General features: G+C 38.4%; 1 protein-coding gene across 1 annotated transcript in view; it reads left to right on the top strand.

The window, feature by feature from the left end:
• Positions 1-24,589, top strand: part of LOC106850838 (VPS10 domain-containing receptor SorCS1) — a 262,520-nt gene that overhangs the window by 141,056 nt on the left and 96,875 nt on the right. Inside the window, exon 4 of the mRNA XM_014872450.2 lies at positions 14,445-14,603. Within this exon, the coding sequence (XP_014727936.1) occupies positions 14,445-14,603 (159 nt within the window). The remainder of the gene's footprint in view (positions 1-14,444; positions 14,604-24,589) is intronic.

Below are 24,589 nucleotides of genomic sequence, written 5' to 3'. Positions count from 1 at the left end.
GGTTTTTGCTTGTGAGGTGAACGTGGCTGGAGAGAAAGCTTAAACCGGAGATGTAGAGTGCAAATGTAGAAATAGTGCTGGGAGCATCCAATCAAACATCCTCGTCTGTATCACTGAGCAACAGACAGACCTGGACATTAATACCTGTCTCTATCTGGAGTGCACCCTCCAGGAAGCTGTGTGAGAAAAATGCTGATAATGGATGATCCTGTTTGACACTTCCTGAATGGTAAAAAATGGTAGCTTTGCCCTCACCTTGCCTCCACTAGGCATCAATAGAAAAAAAACAAGAAACAAAAACATTACTAGGTAACTGAGGAGTTCTACAGCATATGAGCTATAAACACCTAAGCATTGTGATCCTTGGGAGTCTTTAATGAGGGGCTGGATAATGCAGAAACAACTGGAGAAATACTTAATGAATATTAAGCAGCCTGTGGAATAGCAAGAAATAGGCAGCACTGGAATTTGCCATGGCTGACCATATGATCATTCCTAACTTATTTTCCTTTTCATCAGAAGCAGCCCCATTACAGTCAGAATTGCATCATTAAAAATACTATTGATCAAGTTCTCATTAGCAGTCTTTGGCACTCCACAGCCTTTGTTGCATGTGTTATCAGTGCTGCTGAAGCTGATACTGATCACTGGCTTCTGATAAAGAAAATACAACTCTGTCTTTGAAGCCAACTAGTTGATTGAGTTAAATTGCTTCCATACTCTCTGTAATTAGGAGTGAGTTATCAAACAGTTTAACATCTAGCTCTGAGAAGCCATTAAAGCATTACAGGCTTAGTCCAAGTTTCCTTTGTCATCTCATGAGTAATAGCACTGCTTGAAGTCGTTAGTGCTTCAGCCTCTCAAACATTCATTGAAGATTGGTGAGCAGACACCCAAATACCTGACATGAAGTATGACACAGAAGGACAATTCATGCTCTCACAGAATGTTGCTAAGGTTAGAAGCAGGTCTTTGACTCCATGGCATCAAGTCACTAAAAATACCATAAATTCTACGGTCTTAAAACTGCTGCTAAGTATGATTCCTCACTTTCTTCACTAGAGGATTGCTTCTGTGCAGTTTTGGCAATTAGTCTAATAATGAGTAGGATTCTGATTTGGCAAGATCAGCTACACAGCTAGGAAGGTCACTTTATAGTACCCACCATCTTTCATTCCTTTAAAAAAACCCTAAAATTAGAGTAGGTTTTAATACTCCTCCTTGTATGCTTCATTTTAAGCAGAAAGATAAGTTCTGTTATAGCAATATTCATACAAAAATCCAGCAATGCTTTGTTCTGGTTTGGTTTTAATAACTAAAATGTCTATTGTGCAAGAAAGCCTTCTTGCAAGTTCTGCCACTGTGTGACTGCTAAATGCTTTAGTCACCTTATTAAAAAGCCAAGGAGGGTTATGGATTGAAATTTCCATCAGCATGTCACAGACAGGTGGCATTCAGCCTTAAAGAAGGCTCTATTTGGAGATGATATGAAAACATACAACTTGCTGTAGTATCTCTGTAAAACCAGTGTTCTTGAAAAATGTGGATTTCTCTTCATTGGTGAAACTATGCACTGAGTGATGAAGACAGAATGGTATATCTTCAGTTGGTTCAGCCTTTAATAATGCCATTAACTTCTAATCACACCCTATTAACTTCAGTAGCCTTTTGCAACAACTGAGGTTCTGTTTTAAAAATTGGTTTTCTGTGTGTATTGAACTAATTGATCATGCTTGCTGCTATGGTATATGAAAACAAACCAAGAATACTGATCCTGTGCTGTAGACATTGTAAAGGTAGATTAGATCATTAACTGAAGGTAGGGTAGTAACAAAATCTTAGCAGATTGATGTATCATACTCTTTTTGCCACCCTTATTTTAAAATTTGGGAAAAATGACTGATTTTAGAAGAAGGAAAATTGCATGGAAAGAAAGGGAAAAATGAGATATCAAAGAGAAGCAGCATTGACAACTCTGAAATGGAGTAGTAAATGAATAAGAGCACTTTACTTTCTGCATTGCCATCCACCTTGGATGCCCCAGGTATGTGCAAGGAGGGAAATGAGGCGTGGGGCATCACTGCTTCATGAATATTTTAGCCCTCATGCTCTTGCAACATCTCAGTGTGACCCAGACCAGCTTCCATGTCCCTGTGTCTGACGAGGCTCAGGAGGTCACCTCTGTGCAGAACAGCTGTACTGGGTCTCTGGCAGCTGAACACCTGTCCTGCCTTAGTGTGAGCTCAGTGCTCACACTGAACTTGCTTAGATATCAGGGGAGGGCTGTGACACTGTGGTTCCATTTGAGAGCCTGAATCGTGGTAACCAGAGAATGACAATAGAATTAAAAAAATTTAGCACAGTAGCTACCTAGGAGCATCTATGAAAGACTGTGTCACACAGTGACTCTACATAGTAATCAAATGTTACACCAAAACTGATAAGGAAAAGCAGTGTTTTATTCTGTTGCATAGCTGCACTGAATTCCCATAACAAGAGCCAATACAGAAAGCAAAGAGAATTATTTATTGTTGGAGGTGGAATTCTTTTTGGGCACGTTCAATATAGATAATTTGAGTTCATCAATTGCAACAACAAAAATGAGAAGCCAAGCTAACAATTTGCAAGCAGATGCTAATTCCCCAATTGTTCATGCAACATGGAACATAATTTGAAGTGATTATGAAATTAATGCATTAATACAAAAAATGCTTTGGAGAGAAGCAAATCAGATAAATGTGCATAAAAAGAATTAGCTGTAGACATAATTAGTGAAGCTGTGCTTTATTCACAGTCAGAGGGAAAAATTAAAGCTAAACTAAGTAGAAATTTTAGAAAACATTTGAGAATTAGCATATAAGAAGCCAAAATGAAATAAAACATGGAGCTTCAGCAAAGCTAACACATAGACACATGCTTTGGAATTAAACAGTACAAAAAGTGTCACGTCATTTATTTGGGAAAGGCACAGTTACTTGTGTAAGGAAGAATTTCCAGCTGTATGAGCACATGTCCTGGTTAAAGATGATTCAAAGCCTGCAAGCAGGTCGATGGTAGAACAGAACTGTGTGCCATCCATCTGAAGAGACTTTCTACTGTGTGGTGAGAAGTGGAAAATTAACAGACCAGGTCAGAAGACTCAGTGCTGTGTTTGCTGCTTCTCCTCTCAGTCCATGCTTGCCTTCTCCCCTTAAGTCCTTCCTTGTATTCATGACCATCATAGGGTAGGAAAATTGATCTGATTCACACCTGCAAGAAAGACACTTGATTCATGTCCTGTTCTACTCCCTTTACTCATTTTTTTCTCATCTTCATGCCTAAAAATCAAGAAGTAGCAGAACCAGGTGTACCATGACAGAGTTGATATTACTCCAGTGATATATGCTCAGCTGTTACATTCACCTGTTCTGTAGATTTGTGGTGGTAGATAATTACTTGAAAGCAATTCCATTTAAATCTAGTAAGAAATTATCACTAAACATTAGATTGTGTAACCATCTCCCAAGAGAAAAGAATTGTAAGTCAGTGCAGAAATTGTGGTGCCAGCTTCTGATGATTATTTTGGGAGTCTTAAAATATGTATCTTTTCTAAAGTTGTCAGCTGGTAGAATCAGTTTTAAATTGGAAAGAATTTAAATCTTTGTTAAAATAAAGCTTCTAGACTTAAGATGTTCATATCAAAGCTTTTAAGCTTTTGATAACCTCCTTTCCTCGCCCTAAAACCAGCAAAGGTAAACAAAAATCCTACATGAAATGAGATTTTATGAATGGCTCTTTGAAACCAGATCCTTATTTTTCAGATAGTTAAGTTTTAAAATATTAAGTCTTTAGAAAACATGTGAGCAAATTAAATGGAAAAAAATTCTTCCACTATGTGAAAAATAGCCTGTATTATTGCAGACAATTCAGTAAACTTCCTGCTCTTTTTTTTTCTGTGTATAAGTGTTCATTTTCTTTCACAGAGATTCTATACAATTTTAAGAAAAGTCTGAAATGAGAATTACTCTTTTTCCAAAACTTTGATAATTATCTTGAAAAAAACTGTATTTTTACTTTTCTCCGATTTCTACCACCCAGAACACTTATTTTGGATATAGCAATTGAATACTCTAATTTCTATCTTGTAGCACTTTTGGTTAAGATTCTCAGTTTAAGAATAGAAAAGCAGCAGATGTTAAAGGATCTGATATTTTCCTCAGACAGGTACAGTGCCACCAGCTGCAATGAAGTGTTGGTCCCAGGCATTTTGCCAGTAAAGGGAAAACAGATGAAGGAAAATTATCAGTTTCTTACTATCCCTACCTGGTTTAAGCAGCTTCTATTCAAAGTTATTACTAAGTCCCAGGTGGTTTATGAGGTCTCTTCTTGCTGGAAGCACCAGTCCCCACCTGAGAACTGATGGAGTAGTTTAAGCATTTTGGATAAAATCAGTCATGTTCATTGAACGGTTTCAGCTGGTGGGTTTTAGGTGAAATAAGCTGAGAACGTCTGTAGGAAATGAAGAGATAAGAACATTGTGCAGAGAGGTGCAGGTATGGATATTAATGTCCTTGGGACCAGCAGGTCACCTCTGCCCACTCTGAGGTGCGTTTGCTTTGTGATGTTCCCTCTCCTTTGTGTCTTCACTTTGGGTCTGCTATAAAACACAGGCAAGAGTAAGAACCCTGAAATATTAAACAGCACAGTGGCACACAGGTGCCAGGGCTGGCCAGAGGCAAGTGGCATGGCTTGAAACAGTTGGCTGTGGAGCCAAGTGTTGAGGGAATTGACCATCTGCCCAGGCTTGGCATAACTGTCATACAGAATCATGGAATGGTTTGGGTTGGAAGGGACTTTAATGATCCTCTCATTCCAACTCCCCTGCCATGACCAGGGACACTTTCCACCAGAGCAGGTAGCTCAGCACCCATCCAGCCTGGACTGGAGCCCTGTCAGGGCTCATCATGTGAATTGTGCATTTATCACTGACCCTCTGGGGAAAATTTGCTCCCTTGGTGACCCTCTTTTCCCAGTCCCTTTTGTTGGGTTTACCACACTTTTAGGCCAAAAGTTTCCTCTTGCTTTCATTAGGATTAACAGCCCTTAGGGCCTGGTATTTGGGGCTGGGAAATGCTATTGTTTGTAATTTACTTACAGTGCAAGTGGCTTCTTTCTTTTCATGCCATTGATTGATTAGTGGAGTTTGTCCAAGTAATTTTCCCTCTTGATATGTGCGCTTTACTCTCTAGCACAAAGTTGGTGTGAAGATTAACTAATTAATCTCATGAGATTCTTTAGTGAAAGGAATGCCTTACTGAGCAACAGAACAAAGTAGGGGCAATATGTATGAACGCAGCTCATTCCAGATGTCCACAAAGCTGAGGATCTTTTTCTCCCCTAAGCAAGTAAGACTGTAAGAATGTGTCAGCTTAATTTTTTTTTCTCTGTTCAGTACAATGCAGAACATCTGTTGCAAAAGAATGGATAATTAATAATTGAAACTAGATTGCACTGTCCAAAATAAAGTGCCTATAGTACTTGTAGATTTCCTGAATTTTTTGCCTTTGTCTCTTTATTTTTTCTCAAAGTATAATAATCAGTCATTATTATGAATTAGATTTTATTTCAGAATGGAATTTTCTACTGTGTTTTGCTTAAGTTTTGAGTAATATATTTTCAAGCTGGTTATGGTGATAAAGCTTTTTATGTCAAATGTAAAGGAAGAGAAAGCAGAGTGTAATAAAAATGAAACAGAAAAAAGAAATATTCATTTCATGTCAGGTTACTAAATTAGACCCATTCTGTGGAATGAAGAGAAAAAAAAAATCTAGAATTTGATTTGAGAGAGATTTGAAAAACCAAGAAGCTTAATCTTTTCATGTCCTTCCCCCAGAACTGATTGCTCCAGAGCTCATGTTTATGCCTGTGATTAGGAGCTGAGCCTGACGAGTTCTATTTTCAGCACTGCTATGGGATCCCAGCGGGTGAGACTAACCTTGGTGCTTTGGGCTCATACAGCACTTCCAGCTTCCAAAGCTCTCGCTAAGTTAAAATAGACTTTTAAGATAAAAGGAATGTAAAATTGAAGGTGTTTTTGTTTATTCTAGAAGTGACATAACCTCAGATATTTAAAATTAACACTGAAAGAAAACGAAACAGTATTGGATTGGATAGGCCCAAAGAGTCTGTGGAATCTCCATCCTTGAAGTTATTTAAATATTGACAGAACAAGGTCCTGAGAACTTACCTGTACCTTTGAAGGTGGCTCAGTGTGAAGCAGAAGTTTGAAATAAATGACCTCTAGATGTCTTTATATACCTAAATTAAATAATTTAAATTATAAATCACTGTATAGTTCTAGATAAGGCTAAAGTAACTCAGAAATATCCTGCAATAATCTAGTAAGTTATATTAATGAGAGGATTTCTTTATTGCTTTTAGCATTAAATTTCTGCATTTTGGTAAGGATGATGCCAAGAAGAGCTTGTGTCCTTTTTTACAGTCCTCATTAAAACATTAGGTGCACTAAGTTAGGTAAGGACAAAATGTTGAATCTTTATTTTCATTTAATTCTGGCTCAATGGAAATGGAAGCTGGGCATTAAAAATCTGAGACTTAAAAAGTTGCACTAATCTTCAGTGACTCCTTTCTCCCCCATCTCATATTTCTTTGTCCTTTGATTAATTATTACCTCGAAGCAAAATTATATATTTTGATAATTCACCCTGGCTGCTGGGATAGCAGCTTTCTCTTGGGAAAGGGAAGGTCGATGTTTCTGTGCACAACCCAGCCCACAAGCAGTGACTCAGCAGCTCACAAAAACCCTGAGATGTCACAACTTCTTCAGCTTTAATGGAAAAAAAAAGAAGTAGCTGAATCTATTCGGGTCTGGTCCAAGGTGGGGCACTTTTGAAAGCAGGGCTTCTGCCAGAGCTCAGCTACCGAGAGGAAAGGCTGGAGGTGGGAACGTGTGCCCGGGATGGAGGGGGACAGGTTCCACCTGTCCGATGCTGAATGGAGAGAAGGGCTTGTGGGGGTGCGCTGCCCTCTCTTGGATTTTGGCAGGAACAGGAGCAGTCCCATCCCGGCTGGTGCTGTCAGAGGTTTGCTGAGGTGATGTTCAGAGTGAGGAGGGATTAGTTTTGGAAGCTGTTGTCCCTCAGAAAAAATCTTCTCCCTGCACCTCTGGACTTTCTGTGTTCCCCCATTCATATCGAGTAGGATTAACAGGAAACTGGATCAGATCTGCACAGGTGTGTCAGCCTCATGTTTGCTTTTCTTTATTGCACTGACCCAACCTTATACCTGGGACATCAGTGATATATAATACACACCACCACCATAAAGTATTTGTAAGTTGCTGTTCATACATACACTCACTCTAGCTAATAAAACAACCACAGATGAGTCCCACAGATAATAAAAAATATAGCTTTTATGGCTGCTTTATTCTGCAGTCACTTTTGGCCTGTTATGAACATGTTGAATAATACAGAACAGGTAAATGGATTTTTTTTTTCCATCCACTAGCCGGCTTTTTATGTCAAACAACATTCATCAAGATGCCAAATGCAATTCTCAACAATTCTTTTATTAGGAATACTTTGCAATCTCAGCTTTCAAAAATATTGGCAGATGGTAATTTTTCTCTCCTAAAAGATAGTCCTTTGCCATCTAGTATTCTGGTGACAAGAGATTGTCTTATCACTCAGTGAGCACTGAATCTTTCATGGGTGCAAACAAGATGAATTCACTGAACCTTTCACCACATCATTTCTCTTACATTTAAACAGCCAAAATTTGAGGAAGATGATCGTATCTTACCAGTTATGGACCTTCTGTGGGTTCTTGGGGGAAGTGATGATAGTTTCCACTCTCTGGACCTGGATTCAGTCTGGATCTGAATTACCCTGTCTAGTCATCATGACTGTGATTTTCTTTGAGGGCAGCTTGAAGTATGTTACCCCCCATATCAGCAAAGTGCAAGCTGATTTAATGAGCTTGGGCTATGCATCTTTGTATGAATAAGAACTTTTCTTCTTAAGTCACTGAGTAACAGTTGCAAAACAACTCATTCCAGACCTTTTCCTTGTATTGAAGAGGTCATTTCTGCTTTCTTCTGAGACCATTCCAATCCGGGTTATCATTCAAAGGCAATATTCTTCCTTTTTTCTTCAGTGTTAGAACTGTAATTCTGTCACTAAAGTATTTTTTTTCCTTACAAGATTGCTGCACTTTCTGAGTTAACAGGAACTTCTGGCAATGAAATACTCCACAATCCCTCAATTGAATTATTGGTGTATTATTTTAATGGCATCTTAATGAAATTGCTCAGCAACTAACCTTGTCTTTTAGCTGGCATTAGAGACAGCTTCAAAGCTGTCAGCTCTAGCTCATTTCATGTTTTCATTTAGGTGCTCATACTGTTACCCAATTTATTTGAAGCAGAAACTTGGGCCAAATTTTAGTGGCATTACTCATGTGCACAGTTCTGCAGCAGCTGATGTTAGCCCATGAGGAAAGATTTTAAAAACTTCGTGGAGGCTTCAGTCTCCTCTTTCCCTATTAATATCCAACTAAATTCTTGTGTTATTCCTTTTGTAATTGTGTCTCTAATTTGTTTGCTCTTGCAAACATGTACTGCTTCCAGCAACTCAGTCCTGTAAAAAGAATAGGTCTAATTTGCTTTACAGTAGTGCTGCATTTATTTCAGAATTTCATGACCAAAGCAGTTCCTTCCTTTGGATTGTTTCACTTTATAGCTTATTCTAGGTCTTAAGAAAGCTTAAGCAATGAATGAGTTCAATTAATTAAAAGCAGAGCACGTTTCTTTGAATGCATGTGTGGAGTGCTGAATTTGGAGGGCCAGATTCTCTCTTTACTCACTCATACATTTACACAGTTATACACACAAACTTTCACACACACACACTCTTGTACACTCCTGCACACATTTACACACTCTTACTCTTGCATGTTCATGCACACTCACACTCGCTTGAAAAAGGCAGTCCAAATTCAGAAGTGATATGTAAAGTGGCAGAAATTACATTTCATTATGTTGGGATTCCACAGCACTGATCCTCTTTCACAGTCACCATGTGAGAATACCAAGCCCCACAATACTCTAAAACAATGCAGCTGATATGCAGAGAAGCTGGAAAAATGAAGCCCTTTAGAGAATTTAAGTAGGGAATGCCTTGCTTTTGGTTTCTGTTGCTGAGCTCTTTTGCTTTGTCTTGTGAGAGATATTACTTTTTCTGTGTGGGTCACCAGAGTTGGGTCTATGCATGAAGCTTGTGATAGGTAAGGAAAGTGAAGGTTCTTTCAGTGGATTTGACCTGATTTATCCCCATTTCTGGTTAGATGATATCTGTTGATATGTTAGAAAATATGACTCTATGAAATAGATTTGCTGGAGGCTTTTTTTCATGCTGTTCTATTTCACTTGTACCATGCTCATTCCTAAGAAGTATTAGTAAAAAGCTGATTCAACTAGAGATATGAGTGGCCAAAATAAAAGACTGAGAGCAATTCTGGACTTTTTAACTAAGCCACTAAATCTGGCATTCATGGCAACTTTATAAGGCTCACAGTTCCATCTCTACAAGCAAAATCAGAATCCTCTTGATAAGAATTCCTGGGTTTCTTTGTGATGATAGCAATAGTACATATAATTGTCAATGGCAATGTCATCAGCAGAGTTAGCATTGAAAAGGGGTAAAAAAATTGTGGACTGTTTTAAGGTCTATAAATTATGTTTGGTTTCCATTTGTTATTTCTGTGAAAAGCAAATCACGTTTCTCCCTTTTTAGAGGGAGATGATTAATGGATGCCTTGCATTTGGTTGCAAAAGCCTGTGTCAACTATTGGCTTTTTTTTACAAAGGGAAAAAACCATCCATCTGGAGCAATAGGAAGTGCAGTGTGTGCTTGCTCTGCCTGGTGTGAATAAGCAGATTCTGATCATTGCTGAACACTGATCTGAACAGAGAGTAATTACTCTTGCTGGGATGAAATAGTCTTTGCTCCTACTCACTCTTCACTTTTATTTAACATAAGACAAAAATAAACCAGACCAGAGGCAGTCTAAGGTTGGTCTCTCACTACGAAGGGCTTTTACTGGAAGTGAGAGGCAAATGAATATAGCTCTTCTAATTCTGGTGTTAATAACTTGATTTTGTAATGGTGGAATCAGAGGTTGTTTAAACACTGCCAACGTGAAAATCATGGGCCCAAGTGTTCACATACAGCCCAACCAAGCTGATGATGTTACTGTGTACATAGGTGGGGGTTGGTCATTTCTCTCAGGTAGCAAGCAACAGGACAAGGGGAAATGGCCTCAAGTTGCACCAGAGGAGATTTAGATTACATACTAGGAAAAATTTCTTCATTGAAAGGGTAGTCAAGCATTTGGAACAGGTTGCACAGGGAAGCAGTCGAGTCACCATCTCTGGAAGTGTTTGAAAAGTGTGTGGATGTGGTGATTAGGGACATGGTTTAGGAGTGGACTTGGTAGTGTTAGACCAATGGTTGGACTTGATGATCTTAGAAGTATTTTCCAGCCTTTTATCTGATGGCAATTTCACATCCTTTGGCAAGGAGCACTTCAAAAATCTTATCTTCATGGGCTGGGTTTCCTTTCCCTACAGGCTCTAAGGACCTGGATAAATTTAAGGTGTGATTTTCATATGCAAAAGTCATGTTGCTTTCTCTGTGATGTTTGGAATAAACTCATACAAAAAACAGTGTTAGCTGGGAAAGCTTTATTAGGCACTGTAAAAGCAGAGCAAGATATTTGATGGAGCAGCTCACATTTCAGGAATCCAGCATGCTTTCTACAGTGAAGCCCAAAATAGTAAAAATAGTTTCTTTCTAGCATCTTTATCTTAGGTATTCTTAAAGTGTATGGCATCTAAACTTAGATAAATTTTTGTTATTGTTTCTGGTTTTGGTTTTCATGCTTTTCTTGTTCAACACATTTGTGTCCGGTTGTATTTTCTGCATAAACAGCTGCATCAAGTCAATGGGTAATAGACTACTTCAAAGCACAAATTGGGTTAATTTATTTAAAAGGAAATTCTAAAGAGTACTTATTCTGTATTTCACATGCTGCAACAAAACAAGCATTAAAATTAATTGTACTTTCCCTCCTTTCTCATTTATATTCCAGGCAACTTAGGCAATAAAACTAAACTAACATGACTGCAACTACATTAGCATGTAGTGCAGCTCAGTGAAAGTGTGTTTGTAGAATGAAATGATTGATGTTGAGATGACATCTGCATTTTTGGCATTTTGGAGGTAGAGGGTCTGACTTCAGAACAGTGCTAACGTGATACTGTGATCTGAAAGCCCAGAACAGTGGTCGGAAAACATCAGACGCATTCCTGAGGTGTGTCACAGAGTCATTGGATGGATTGTGTTGGAAGGGACCTTAAAGATCATTTAGTTCCAACCCCCTGCCATGGGCAGGGGATGTTCTGGTTTAGTTTCCTTGAAAAGGAATGCATTTCCTTGTGCTCTGAGATCACTGTGGCCTGAGTCAGAACACAAGGACTTGCTGCAGAGGTTTCCCCAAAATTTTGGAGGGCTAATTTCAGGAGCACATTCCTGAAAGGTTTATATAAATACACACAGCCTTTTCCTCTTGTTTTGACTTACTTTTCATAGAGGTATCAATTTATTTTACTTATCCAATAAATGTTGTCTTTCGGGCTTGTAACTCTGATTATTTGCACACAGATATGTTGTAATGAAATTTGCTTATCTTATAAAAAACACGGTGCTGCGGCTGTGAGTAGTGACTGATAGTCGGCTCTAACTTGTTTTGCTTTATGACACGTGTGCAGAGTGATGAGCAATAAAAGTACAACAGTGGAGCAGATAATGCTGAAAGCTGGTCTCCTAGTTGGCAATCTGACTGGTGGATAGAGCCATCCATCAGCTCCCTGCCTGTCTCCCACTCTCTGTGTGCCCTCGCATAAATTCAGGGCAGTGTGGCACAGCTCTGCCACACCTGAGGTGCTACTGGCATATGAAACAAAACTGGTGTGTCCTGAAGCACTTATACCTACAGAATGGCTGGTTATCACAATGCAGAGCCAAGGCTTTTGGAGACCAGAGACGCTTGGAAATAAAGTGCTAACAGCCCAGGGTAGTAGTTAGCAGATTAAAGCAAAAGTCAGCAGTGTTTGAAAGTCTGTTTAGGCACTTAACTTTTATTGATTGGGTGAAGCATTAGGTGCTTCAGTGCCTCAGCAGTTTCTCCCTCCATTCCCTTTTTAAGAAATGCAGATAAGAGCACTTTCACACTTCAGAGGAGTGGCCTGACAGAAAATGTGTTAAGGCAGTGATGTGCTTGAATGTGACAGTGATGAGGCCAGATGAGTTCCTTGCCCAGGTAGAAGGAAGTGTGTGAGACTAGAGTGGATCTTGATTAACAACTTGCCTTAGAGGCACAATCCAAAGTCAGTGACGAGACTCTTTACTAACTTCAGGGAGCTTGGATCAAGCCCATTGATTTGTGCTTATTTCTGCTCTAGTTGCTCTAGTCCAAATTAATGCTGTGCTGTGATATTTCCAAATACCAACATAAACAAAATACACTCAAGAAGGAAGTCATAAAAATAGGAAAATCATAATGCTTGAATAACAGTAGTGAATCAATAAATACTAAACATAGGAATTTGGTCCCAGAAATTCGTGTGATAAGAACAAAGGAAGCAACTGATAAATATCCAAATTTTTGGCTTCAGAAGCTGGATAGACTACTTAGTGACAGTATCTTATATTTGTATATATTGACAGTTTGATTGTTAATACTTTCTGTGTAACTTCTATCATATAGCAATCTTTAGTTTGGAAATCATGTTAATTATATGCTTGGAATACTTGAAAGTGTTAAATGAAAATAAAAATGTTTAAAAAGGCACGTTTTCAATACTAATTTCTAAAGTAAATCAGATATAATAGGAGATTCTACCTTTATGCTACAATGGGAACATTACCCTATTTTATGTTAGAGATATAGTGAGGTTGTGTAACTGGATGAGATTATTCTGAAAATTCAGGGGTTTTGCAGAACCCTGAACTTCTAAGTCAGAAGCCAAATTGTTATGCTACCAAGGAGATTAGTTCTAGAGACATAAAAAAAGATTTGGCAGCTGCTCAATAATGAAGGACGTATTCTGTGTAGATTATATGTGTATTTACACCTTCACATACAATAGCTCTTTAGCATCTGGTGTCTCACAGACAGCAGATGCTATGCTTCCTTATAATTCCTAGGTAGTGAGTTAAGTTGTGTCTAACTCTGCTTGCCTAAATGAAAGAAGAGAAGGAAATGGAGTGTGTGATTTTTGCAGTGCTCAAACCCAGATGGGAATTTGTTCTGAGAAATGCCAGGTATGGATATTTTTATTTCAGGCTTGTCTAAAAACAGATCAGTGTTTGCCATTTGCAAAGCAACTTAGAAAAAAATAAAATAAAAACGCTAATGATTCAAGACTTTAATACCTTTCCAAGGCAAATATTCTTTAAAACTTTTCATGTTTTTCAGTCATGATGCCTCATTCCCATTCCCTAGGGGTATTACTCTGTTGCTCTGTTGCTGAAATATTGGAACAATCTCTTTTTACTGCTCAGACCTATATATTCTCTCATGCAGAGGCACATGAGAGGAATAGCTCATTATTGGCACTGGTTTATCAGCAATGCAGCCCAATTAATACCACTGCTAATGGGGTGAAGTAGCTGCTACAACTCTTAAGCCGTGTATCCTTTATCACTCCTAAACTAACACTCATGGACAAAGCTAGAAAGCAAATTTACTATGCAGAGGTTCTTTTTGATATACTACCAAATCTATAATTCACAGCACTGTAGAAACTGGAGATAGAAAGAACCCAGCACCTTATCAAAAGTGTTCTCATGCCAAAGCAGGACTGCTGGTTGCAGATAGCCAGGTTGTAATATTTTAGGCAGTGAAACTGCCTTCTCTGAAATTTCTGCTGGAATCTAACAAAACCCACCATTAGAGATCAGTCTCTCTCCTCTCTCTGTGTATTGGGTTTCTTTTCTTAACTCCTAGCTTTTTGTCTGCCACTCCAATAGATCATTCCTGAAAACCCTAGCAGCCCACTGTGCCTGCCAGGTAATGTCTGTGCTCTACTGTTAAAATTTTCAGGTTTAATTTTTCAAATAAGCTAAGCACAGCTTCATTTAGGTGTGGTTTAACTAGTGGTAAAGCCATTCTGCCTATTTGATCATATGTTATGTGTTTATATACATAGCTGAAACATACTGTTTTCAATGTGAAACATTGGCTATAGTAGTTTTGCCCTTACATTGAAGCATTTTGTAATAGTCATGGATAATAAGCTTCTCTGAAGTTCCTAGCTGCTTGCTTAGTTTTCCATCTGACTCCTCTTACCCAATGCATTTTCATCTCTCCCTTCCATGTAGATTATGCTGCTGACTGATCCAGAAGTTGAAAGCAGCTTATTAATCAGTTCTGATGAAGGAGCCACCTATCAAAAATACCGTCTGAACTTCTACATCCATAGTCTGCTCTTCCACCCCAAACAGGAAGATTGGATCTTAGCCTACAGCCAAGATCAGAAGGTAAGAGTTGTGGGTTTGTTTGCTTAGGGGGAACCCAGAGCTTCCCCATCTCTCTGTGCAGTTGCTGCACAGCATTCAGGACAGTCTTTGGGGTGATAGCAGGACAGTTTTGGAAATATCAGTTTGGTATTTCCAAGCAGAAAAGATTGACCAAGCCTCAATGTAAAGGTCAAAGTAAAGGACGTGGACATCTTTTGTGTTCCTGGGGCCTATCCCTCTATTACTGATCTGGCAGTCTGTGTTTATCCATCCATCCTTTTGGCAATATTGTGTGACAGGCAATGGGCAGAGAAGACAGCTAGGATCCTTCACAAACCTCTAATGAGGCTTTTGGCCTCTTACTCGACAATTCTCTTCTTCCAGTTTAGTATCAGCTCCAAGAACAGTATAAGACACTACTTGTTCCTCTCTGGTTGGCATATTTTCAAGTAGTTTTTGATTTTCTAAGAGGAAAAAGTAGCAGTGAATCAATTTCCTTTGAAGTCCAGTTCCCTCAGTATGGGTAATCCATCAGCCAAATAAATATGCTGTGAGATTTGCCATCATATTTTGCTGCCCAACCTAACACAACACAGGATTTTTTAATTTTTTTTTTGTGGAGAACTTATTGTTGGAATTTTTTGAAAATCAGACGCATCAATACAAGTCAGTTTTCTTATGGCCAAAGGACTTGATAGACCTCAATCTGTTTAGTTCAACAAAAAGCATATGAAGGAAAACTATATTGTTGTGCATAAATGTTTCTATGGGGGAAGAAAAATCATAGGAGAAACCATTTCAATTTAGTGCTAAAAACTTCTAACAAAAATTGATGGTTAGGAGTCAATGGCAGATAAACTCAGCTGTAAAGCAACTAGCCTTTGGAGCAGACTGCTCGGAGAAAAAGCAGATTTCAAATCCTGAAAAGTTTAAAGTTTTTGAATAACACTGGAAAAAGACCAAGAGAGTTTATTGAGCTCCCAGCAAGGGTAAAAGAGCGAAATATCTTGACACTTAGCCTACAGGCCTTTAGACAAAGAAATTTAGTGGTTTCCTTTTCGTTTTGTCTATGATGAGTCTATGAGAATAGAAGCTATGAATAGAATCAATTGGCTGAATTGTTCGGGTTATACATTAATGTAAGGATCAACATAAAAGTTTGAAATCTGAGATGTTTTCTATCTGTTTTGTTAAATTAATTGTAAAATAATTAAACTACTGATTTTCATTTTGCATAAATTAAGCTTGTTGTTACTCTTACTGTAAGCCTGAGAAAACAAAGGCATAAGTAAGTAGGTAAGGTTGCAAAATGATGGTACTGTAATTTTTGGAATATTTTCTTCCTTTGCTTTACGCTCAAACCCAGAATCCTCCAGACTGTAGCTTAATACCCTTTTCAACTGAGAAATGCATCTTGCCTCCTAATTCTTCTTGTACAGTCAATTGCATACAATACTTTTCACTCACCCTCTCTCATAGCATTTTGTAAAGTGTACTAGGGTTATACTCTGTTCAGAGGAATGTACAGATTAAATTATTAATCTTTGTTCAGTATGTAATTAGACAAAGCCAAAACATTTCCTTTCCCTTGTGGCTCTTGAGTTCTCTGAATTGATATGAAACAGAACAGAAGCTGGTCTCTGATGTCTTTTTTAGGATCATTGGAATGAAAGTTACTGTGTTTAGGAACAGGAAATTTATTACACTGAAACTTTCAATGGGGACTTTGTCAAATAAAAGTAGGATATAGTAGAAAATTCATTTCAATTACTAAGATATTCAGTCTGGTCAGGAAATAATTCTGAATTAGAGGCCATACAGCTAAGGCTTATTTAATTTATAGTTGATGGCTACCAAGAAGTATACCATCACTATTTCATAAGAAATGCCCACTCTTCCACAGAATCCTAAAAGACAATCTGGATATAAAACCAGAGTTCATTTGTGTATTAGCATGGATTTATGAGGTTGGTGTTGGAGTTGTGTGTGTGAGGTGTTTGGGGAGAAAGGATCTAGGCTGTATTATAAAATTTTTTTGTTATGGAATTGATTAGCAAATTGAATAACTGTTGGTAATTCAATACTGTAATTGCAAGACAAAAATCAGGTAGCACAAAGTCTTTAAATCTGTTCCAATTAACTCCAAAATAGAATTTTAAAAGTATACTGAATGGGTATGAGTCACAGCCCTGGTTTCTACTTTAAAGCCTAATGGATACATTTTCTGACTTCAACAAGCTTTGCCCAAGAACTGTAGAGGGTAACCAGCAGGAAAAGAGTATTAATCAGCTAGGACTAAATTAAATGGAACTCGAACTAAGGGTTAAGTTCAGCCTATGGCTAAGTGTAAATGACTCCCATTGGTTTGTCTTTGTGTATCCAAAGGCAGAATTTTCTGAGAGTAATTAAGAGGTCCTGCAGGTGTTTAGATAATTGCAGTGGGAGCTGAGGGGTGCTTTGCAACAAATGACACTGCTGTTAGCTATTTCCTGATCTTGTGCTAAGGCCATATTTAAGGGCAGAGAATCCATTGCTCCTTGGATTCTAGGCACTCTGTGCATACTGACTTGAGAGTCACCCAAGGAGGCAAGGGAAATGTATCTGCATGGTAAGGAGTTTACATTTTGATGCCACTAACTTTGATGCCACTGACTGAAGAGGCTGTGTGGGTTTTCTTGATGGGGACTTTGAGGAGTAAACTGGATTTTCACCAGTTAGGACTGGTGCAGTCATTTAATTTTGCTGTTGACAGGAGAGAGGTGATAATCAACTAGAAAATACTTTTACATCCTTCTAGCAAGCCACTTAATTGTTGTCTTCCATTTGCATCATGTCATTGCAGCAAATGGGATGGGGAAATCAGGTGGTGAATAGAGCAAGAGCTGGAGAGGCAGGACCCACATTGGATCTGGACTGTTTTGGTTCTCAGGAGTTGTCCATCCAATTGAGGATTGATGAGGGCAAAGCCAACAGTAGTGGATGCCTTTCATTGCTCAGTTGTAATAAACAGTAAATGGGTCACACAGAATCATCCCTCAATCTCTTCACAGCCCACTGAGTCTATCACTATGATAAGATCTTGTTTGTTTGAATAGGGATTTATTCAATGGCAGGGAAATCTGTTTTAGCTGAAGTAATTTTATGTCCCTGTTTCTTGAGTGCTGATTGTGAGTGAATGTGGTTAATTACTGGGTTCAGCTGACAAACAATAACTCGTTAAGCTTCAGTGACTTGGTTGCTTTTGTTCACATATCTTTCTCCTGTGTCTTTGCCTTGGGCAGTAGACTTTGAATTACCAGTGCTGACAGACCAGTCCCTAATTCAGTCATGGCTTTTTCCTGTCAGTCTTGAGAAAAAAGGAGAGCAGCAAACCATCTGCTGCCTGCACTAATTGCTTCATGATTGCATTAATTGTTCTGGCTGAAAGTACAGTTGTTACTTGGCTGATTCTTACCACATAATTGCAGAACTACTGCATGCTTCTCCATTTCCTGCATAAAGGACTTACATATCAGAAGGAAACTCCAGACACAGTAAAGCAGTGCTTGTGTTGGAGGTCTTGTACATGTAAGCTCTCGTGGGTTTAATCAGCTTGCTTGTAGAATGAGGGGCTGTATTTTATGGGAGTATTACTTATGTATTACTGTGTAATCTTCAAAAGTGGTTTGCTGTGTAATCAGACTGTGGAATATAAGAGCCTCAAGTTCATGTGGAGACATCTTCTGCTATTCAGATGGGTCAGGCACACAGAGGAGTGGTTAGTAATCAGACAGGAATAACAGAGCTATTTGGGGAGATGAAATAAAGGTGAAATTGGGAAACACAAGTCAGATAGGCAAAATGCAGAGTCGTAATTGCCCAGCTCAGGAAGAAATGCACAAAGGCATTCAAGTACTGAGAGGCAGCAGCAGAGGCTGAAAAGCAAGTTTAAAATGGAGTTATTGTTGTTGCTTCTCCATTCTCATTTTAAAGTAACTCTTGGAAAGCTAGGGACCCCAAATTAAAGGAGCCCTGTCAACATAACACTAGTAAATGAAGAGGTTTAAGTTTTGGGGTTTTTTCTTTCTTTATTCATTTTGGTCTTTTCCAAAAGTCTGGTTCCATCTGCCTACCTTTATTTACTGTGTGTATCATGCTGAAGATGAATGCTAGGAACTGATACTTGGCTGTATTTCTAAAGTGTTGAAGTTTGGCAAATCAGGATTCTGATACTTATGAGGCAAGGCAACATATCTTCTGACATCAAACCATATAATCTTCTTGATTTTCATGCATTAAAGGATGTCCACTCCTCATACATGTAAGTGGAAGAGAAAGGTATTATTTCTGGGATGACAGAGAAAACACTTGGAGAAGAGATACAGATTCATATGGCCATAGGATGTCTGTAAGAGAGCAGACCAACACTTTAAAGTACCTTCAGCCTCATCTATCCGTGTGTTTTGGTCTAATATTGTGTCTGACAGTAGAGTATCTGCTATAGATGTAGCCAATATTCACTCTTCAAGATGTGATGGCCTATTCTGATTAGACTCCATAATTTAAAAACCTTTTGTTTCACTGCATTAGGATCTTTTGAGGGTGAATCTGCTTGGAAAAGGATCACACCCAGAACCTCCAGGGGTTCCTTTCAACATAAATCTTTTCTATTATTTTTCTATTTACACACTCTCAGTTTCAATGGTAACAATCATTTCTTACATAGACCAGAGAAGGGAGAATAAAATACAGATTAATTTTCTCAGAAATTGCATCATAGTTAAAAAAGAAAAGAAAAACACAAAAAACAAAAAAAAACCCAAAACAAAGCAACCAGAAGAACAAAACAAAAAAGAAACAACAAAAGCTGTTACAATCAAGTGACCTCCTTTTGGTGTGGGGCTTTTTTTTCCTACACTGCTGACAGCAGTGGTGACAACAATTTAGAGACTATTCACTTGGGCTAATGTTAGCTGAGGGAGGCTAATCCCATCTAAAATTAATGGAGAGGAAACAAGCTTCTCTAGAGTGGTAAGCATTAGCCACTTTGAATCATCCTCTGGAAAAGCCTATCTCTTTTGACAGACTCTGGACACAACCAGAGAACTAACTAGTTTGCATAAAGCTAACATTAGCCTGTGGAATAACTCCCCCTTTCCCTGTGGCATTACTCCTGCAACAGTCTACACTATTCGTGTTAATATTTGGGGCACCACTAATAATCCAAGCTAGTTCTCCAGCAGACTTGATTCTCTTTGATGCACATTGTTGAAGGTGGAGAAAGTAAAAAGTAATTTCCATGTTAAAAGTTGCTTGCCCCAGCTTTTGCAACGTTGCACTTTCTGCTTGATCTTAGATAACTCTTCTGGGTACCAGCACTTGTGCCAGGGATGCATAGGGCCTTCCACAGGAAGGCCTTGTGAATGCTGTTCCCTGTTTGTAAGACATTCCATGTGGTTGTTTTTAATCAACCAATGCACAGAAATACCCTCATTTGTGGCTAGGGCTGTGTGAGGACTGGAAGCACAGGTACCTGTTAGGCATCATTGTGATAACACATCTTGCACACAACCCTCTGCAAACATCCCTTGCTATCTCTGGGCAAATTGATAAGCATTTGGTGGCAGCCAGCCTTCTGAAAATAAACAAGGAAGGGACATCAAAAGAAGAGTAATGGTGCCAGATTATATCTTCTTCTTCTTTTTTTTCCTTTCCTTTTTAAATTGGCTATAAGCCAATGTAGAAAGTGAGTTGAAAAATATAGTTTCCTAGAGTACCCATCAGTCTTTTACAGACCTCACTAAGCATAATGTGCTGGCGTAACAATTTAAAATAAAGAATGGAATTAAAAGTGATAGGAATCTCTAATGTTGTTTCCTACTCTGATAATAAAAGTGAAAAAGAAAATCAACTAGCAGAGCCCAGTGGAAAATAGATTTCTTGGCCAGGAGTGTGATCAGTGAAACAGAAGGAAAGACTTTCAAGGAGTAATCACTGTGCTCTTTACCACTGACTCACTCATCTTTAGGCAAATCAATATGTCCTTGCTTATCCATCTGTATAAACATCAGCTCTCTGTACTCTTAGAGAACTTACTCGTTTTCAGGTTTGGGATCCTTGGATATGTTCTTTTAGTTAAGGGTAGATCTGTCGTTTCTCTGCTAGATTTTCTGTGTTCTATATAACTCCACTTTTTCTACTTCCATGAAAAAAACCAGCTTTTTCCTTTACATCAGGGTGGGATGGTTCACTGGATTAGGAAAAAAGACGTGCTCCATATCAGTGGATGTGCTACTGATCTCTGTGGTGTTGAGCAACTCCCATCACTTTTCTGTACATGACTCACCTCTGTCTTTTCTTTGTGTCTGTCATTTGGTTGAGTGTAATCTCCAAAATGTCTCCAGATCTTATTATACAAAGTGCCTGTCAACACTACATTCACTTGAAGCCATAGGTTTTAATATAACGCAAATGATGAACAATAATTTATTTTTAAATTTAAAGCGGTGCATGTGTGCATGAAAATTCTGACACTTTGCCCTAAATTCTGCTGTAGTAAGCCTTTTCTCTTCTGTTCTCATTCAAATACGATACACTTTTTAAAAAAAATGTGCTTATTTATTGCAGTTATCTGAGCAATTATGTATCTACTTAGTAAATTTACAACACAGCAGAAAGCAAATGCTGGGTACCCTGTTGCCTGTAACAGAGATAGGATTTTTTAGTAGAGAAGGGAATTAACCTTGAGGACAACATACTAAGTGTAGTGGCAAATTCATCATCCGTTGTATTTGAGATTGGGTGTCTTTCCAAATGATACAATCTAGTTCAGCCATCAGTTGTTGGCCTGAATAATTCTCTCTACTTCTTGAGTTACTGGTAAAGATGCTGCAGCATCTGTTAGGAGAACACACTGATGGTATTAGAGACTCCTTCTGTCTTTAAAATATATATGCCAGTCAGAGTCCTTTAAATACCTCCTGGTAAAAAATATGTTTCCTGTCCCTTTTTTACCATGTGAGCTGAACAAACTGGGGACGTTATCCTAATGCAATTGCTTGCAAACTGCTACAAAACCAGAATACTGGCTGATGTGGCTCATAGCTGACAATGTGTGAGGAGTTATTGAGGGATAGGTAGGAGGAAAGCTGAGGGTCATCTTTAGGGTGCTTTGATCTGCTAGACATTCACAAAAGCAATTGCTGTGTTATGACCATACCAAACAACTCTGCATGGCAATAGCATGTGGCTCATCAGCAAAAACAGCTGCAGACATCACTGGTGTTGGAATGGGCTGTGAAGCAGGTATCTGACAGCTTTATCACTAATGTCTTTCCATCAGCATTCAATAAACACTAATTATTGGGTAACCTGATTGATGGCTTCTGCATGCATGATTAATGCATTGCCTGCAACTTAAAATGTTCAAAGTCTATGCAGCATCCCATGAACTTTATTGCTTCAAGGATTTTTAAGCTTCTTAACAGTGCAACTTACAAATAGATCAGGGAAGTAAATGAGTATTAGCCCTGTAGCCCATTTCAGTATGTTTTATTTTAGGAAAGAAATACCATGCATGATTTCAGATTCTTTTTTATATAAAACATGTTTTTCTGTTAAATGCAGCATTAGAAGAGAAAAGCCTGGTCCACAGTCTGATTCAGGGAATAGCAGCATACCTCCCCACATTTGGCTGCTCTGAAGAAGAAATGCCCTGCACAGCAATTTCTTTAAATGTAATGTACTTTGATACCCAAGTCAGCTGCTCTGGATGCATGTTGGGAACACGTGTCCATCCAAGTCCCTGTTCCTTCCATTTCATCCTGTTTTGAGATGTCTCTTTTGCCACTGTGGAAACTTCTTTCCCACTGTAATAAATTTTCATCCAAAGATAGAGTCAGGGGCAAAGGGGTGTGAAAGACCATAAAGGACTGTTGTATATGCCTATATAAACATGTTCAATCTGAAGTCCCTCCCTGGTGCACTAACCCCACTTTTCCTGCAGACTGCATAGAAAGCAAAAGAAATAAAAGAGAGATTTAAATTGGAGAATACATCAACAAATTGCAGCAATCCACATGATGCCTTCCCTACTGTTCTTTGCTTTCCTAAATTTTAGATCAGTTCAAAATATGGTCTTTCACAGTTTAATAATACTTGAAAAATACTCTTATCAACAACAAGAATGATGTTTGAACCTTGTAGAAGACTGAAATTTCTTCAAATGCACCTGCATTTGTAGTAGTAGTAAAAACAGTAGTGGTCAAGTACAATTTATCAGCAATAAATTTATTCTGCATAAATGAATGAGAAGAAAAATAAGGACTTGCTGGCATGTATTTCAAATTGTATTGTTGCATCTTCAGAAAAAATGATCTCTATCCCATTGGACTCAGTTATGTTCATAGTTAAAGCCAAACTTTACTTTTGGGATGTTTGCATTCTCTGGTTAATTTGAAATTTGAGGGAAAGCAAGATCTCTCAAAATATTTATATGGGTCACCAATGCAAAATCTGTGGCTAAGGTGCACTGGTGTTTTGAGGATTTTTGTATGTGAATAAACTGTGTGTGAAGGGGTGAGGGGGAAACACCACGAATAGCATTAGTTTTAATATCTCATGGAAACACCAGGAAGTGTGAGAGTCAAGAAGTCAGCATATGTGGAGAAAGTACCAGGTGCACTGGCTTGTAGAAACCTTCTCATGGGATTAGAGGTGAATTTGAATCCAGCCCAGTGCTTTCAAAGCTGTTCTGAGCTCGTTTTCCAGTTGCATCTGGGTTTTGTTAGGTCGGTAATGCAGTGTAGATTGATTTGGTTTTGGTCTGATCTGTGTCCAGGGAGAATGGAAATTAGAGGTGAGAGAAAGAGAGCCTTTTCTTTTTTGAATGGTAGACCAAGTTGGTAAACCCTGTCAACCCAGACTCCATACTGTATTCCTTTATAACTTGTTTAGGGGAAATCTCTTAAATAAAAGAAAAATAATAGGAACTACTAGCTTTCTCGAAGTATTTCCCCAATGTCACTTCCAACATGCAATTTAAATCACTCTTTATTTAACCAGGTTTTTAATTTCTGTGTGTGTATCTTTTCTTGCGTAAGATTAAATCTTTGTATAAAATTTAATTTCCTCATCAGCATAGGAAGCACATGGAACTGCCACTTGATTCAAGATCTGTAGGTGCAGAAGCATCAGAATCAAATATTTAATCAAATTATTTTAAATGCTGAATGATGAAACATCATGGACACTCAGGGTCAGTTGTATCTGCAGCAATCTGTAAAGGCACTAAAGTGCAGATAGAGGCACAAGACATTCCTCACATAACAGCTTTGGCTAGGAAAAGTAATCTGTTGAAAACAGAAGGGGTGATGGTAGGTCTTGACTGGCTTAATGACCCTTCAGATAATATTATATCAGAATGGGTGGGTCAAATAAATCCCAGTTATTCTTAATGGAACATTTTGAAAAAATGTCATGTTTTCTCCTTATATTTTATAGATTTTAGTTGAGTTTTTTAAAATGTGAAATGCAAAAGTAAAAAATTATTCAAGTCTTGGTTGGCACTAGAAAGATCAGGAAATTAGAAGGGGAAAGAATAATATGTGCCAACAGTATTCTGCTGTTACCTAGATATTGCAGAGTATTTTAAGATGAAACTTGCCCTATCCTTACAAAATACATGACCAGCTCTTGGGCTTCTCATACAGGTTGGGAGAGGCAGTATCATATCATGTCTGGTGTAGATAAGGAGAGAAATTCAGTTTTTGGATGTCAGCTTTCCCTACTCCCAGAGACCGTGGTGGTGTGCTGTGAGAGGGCTGGGTAATTGTCTCACCATTCAAAGGGTTTATTTGAATCCCTGCTCAGCCTCAGAAAGTATTTGTAACCTCAGAATACTCTCTTCTTTTCCTTTGCATTTCTTTTTTTCTTATATAAATGAGGTAGGTGGTAGGTTTCTACTTCACAGAATATTAAAATTTAAAAAAGCAAAACAAAGCCAACCCAGACCGTTTAAAGGTTGTTAC

This window comes from Sturnus vulgaris, chromosome 8 (assembly GCF_052056855.1).
Source record: "Sturnus vulgaris isolate bStuVul1 chromosome 8, bStuVul1.hap1, whole genome shotgun sequence".
Taxonomy (NCBI): Eukaryota; Metazoa; Chordata; class Aves; order Passeriformes; family Sturnidae; genus Sturnus; species Sturnus vulgaris.
The sequence above is the reverse complement of the archived record's forward strand: the minus strand, read 5'-3'. Positions and strand labels throughout refer to the sequence as shown.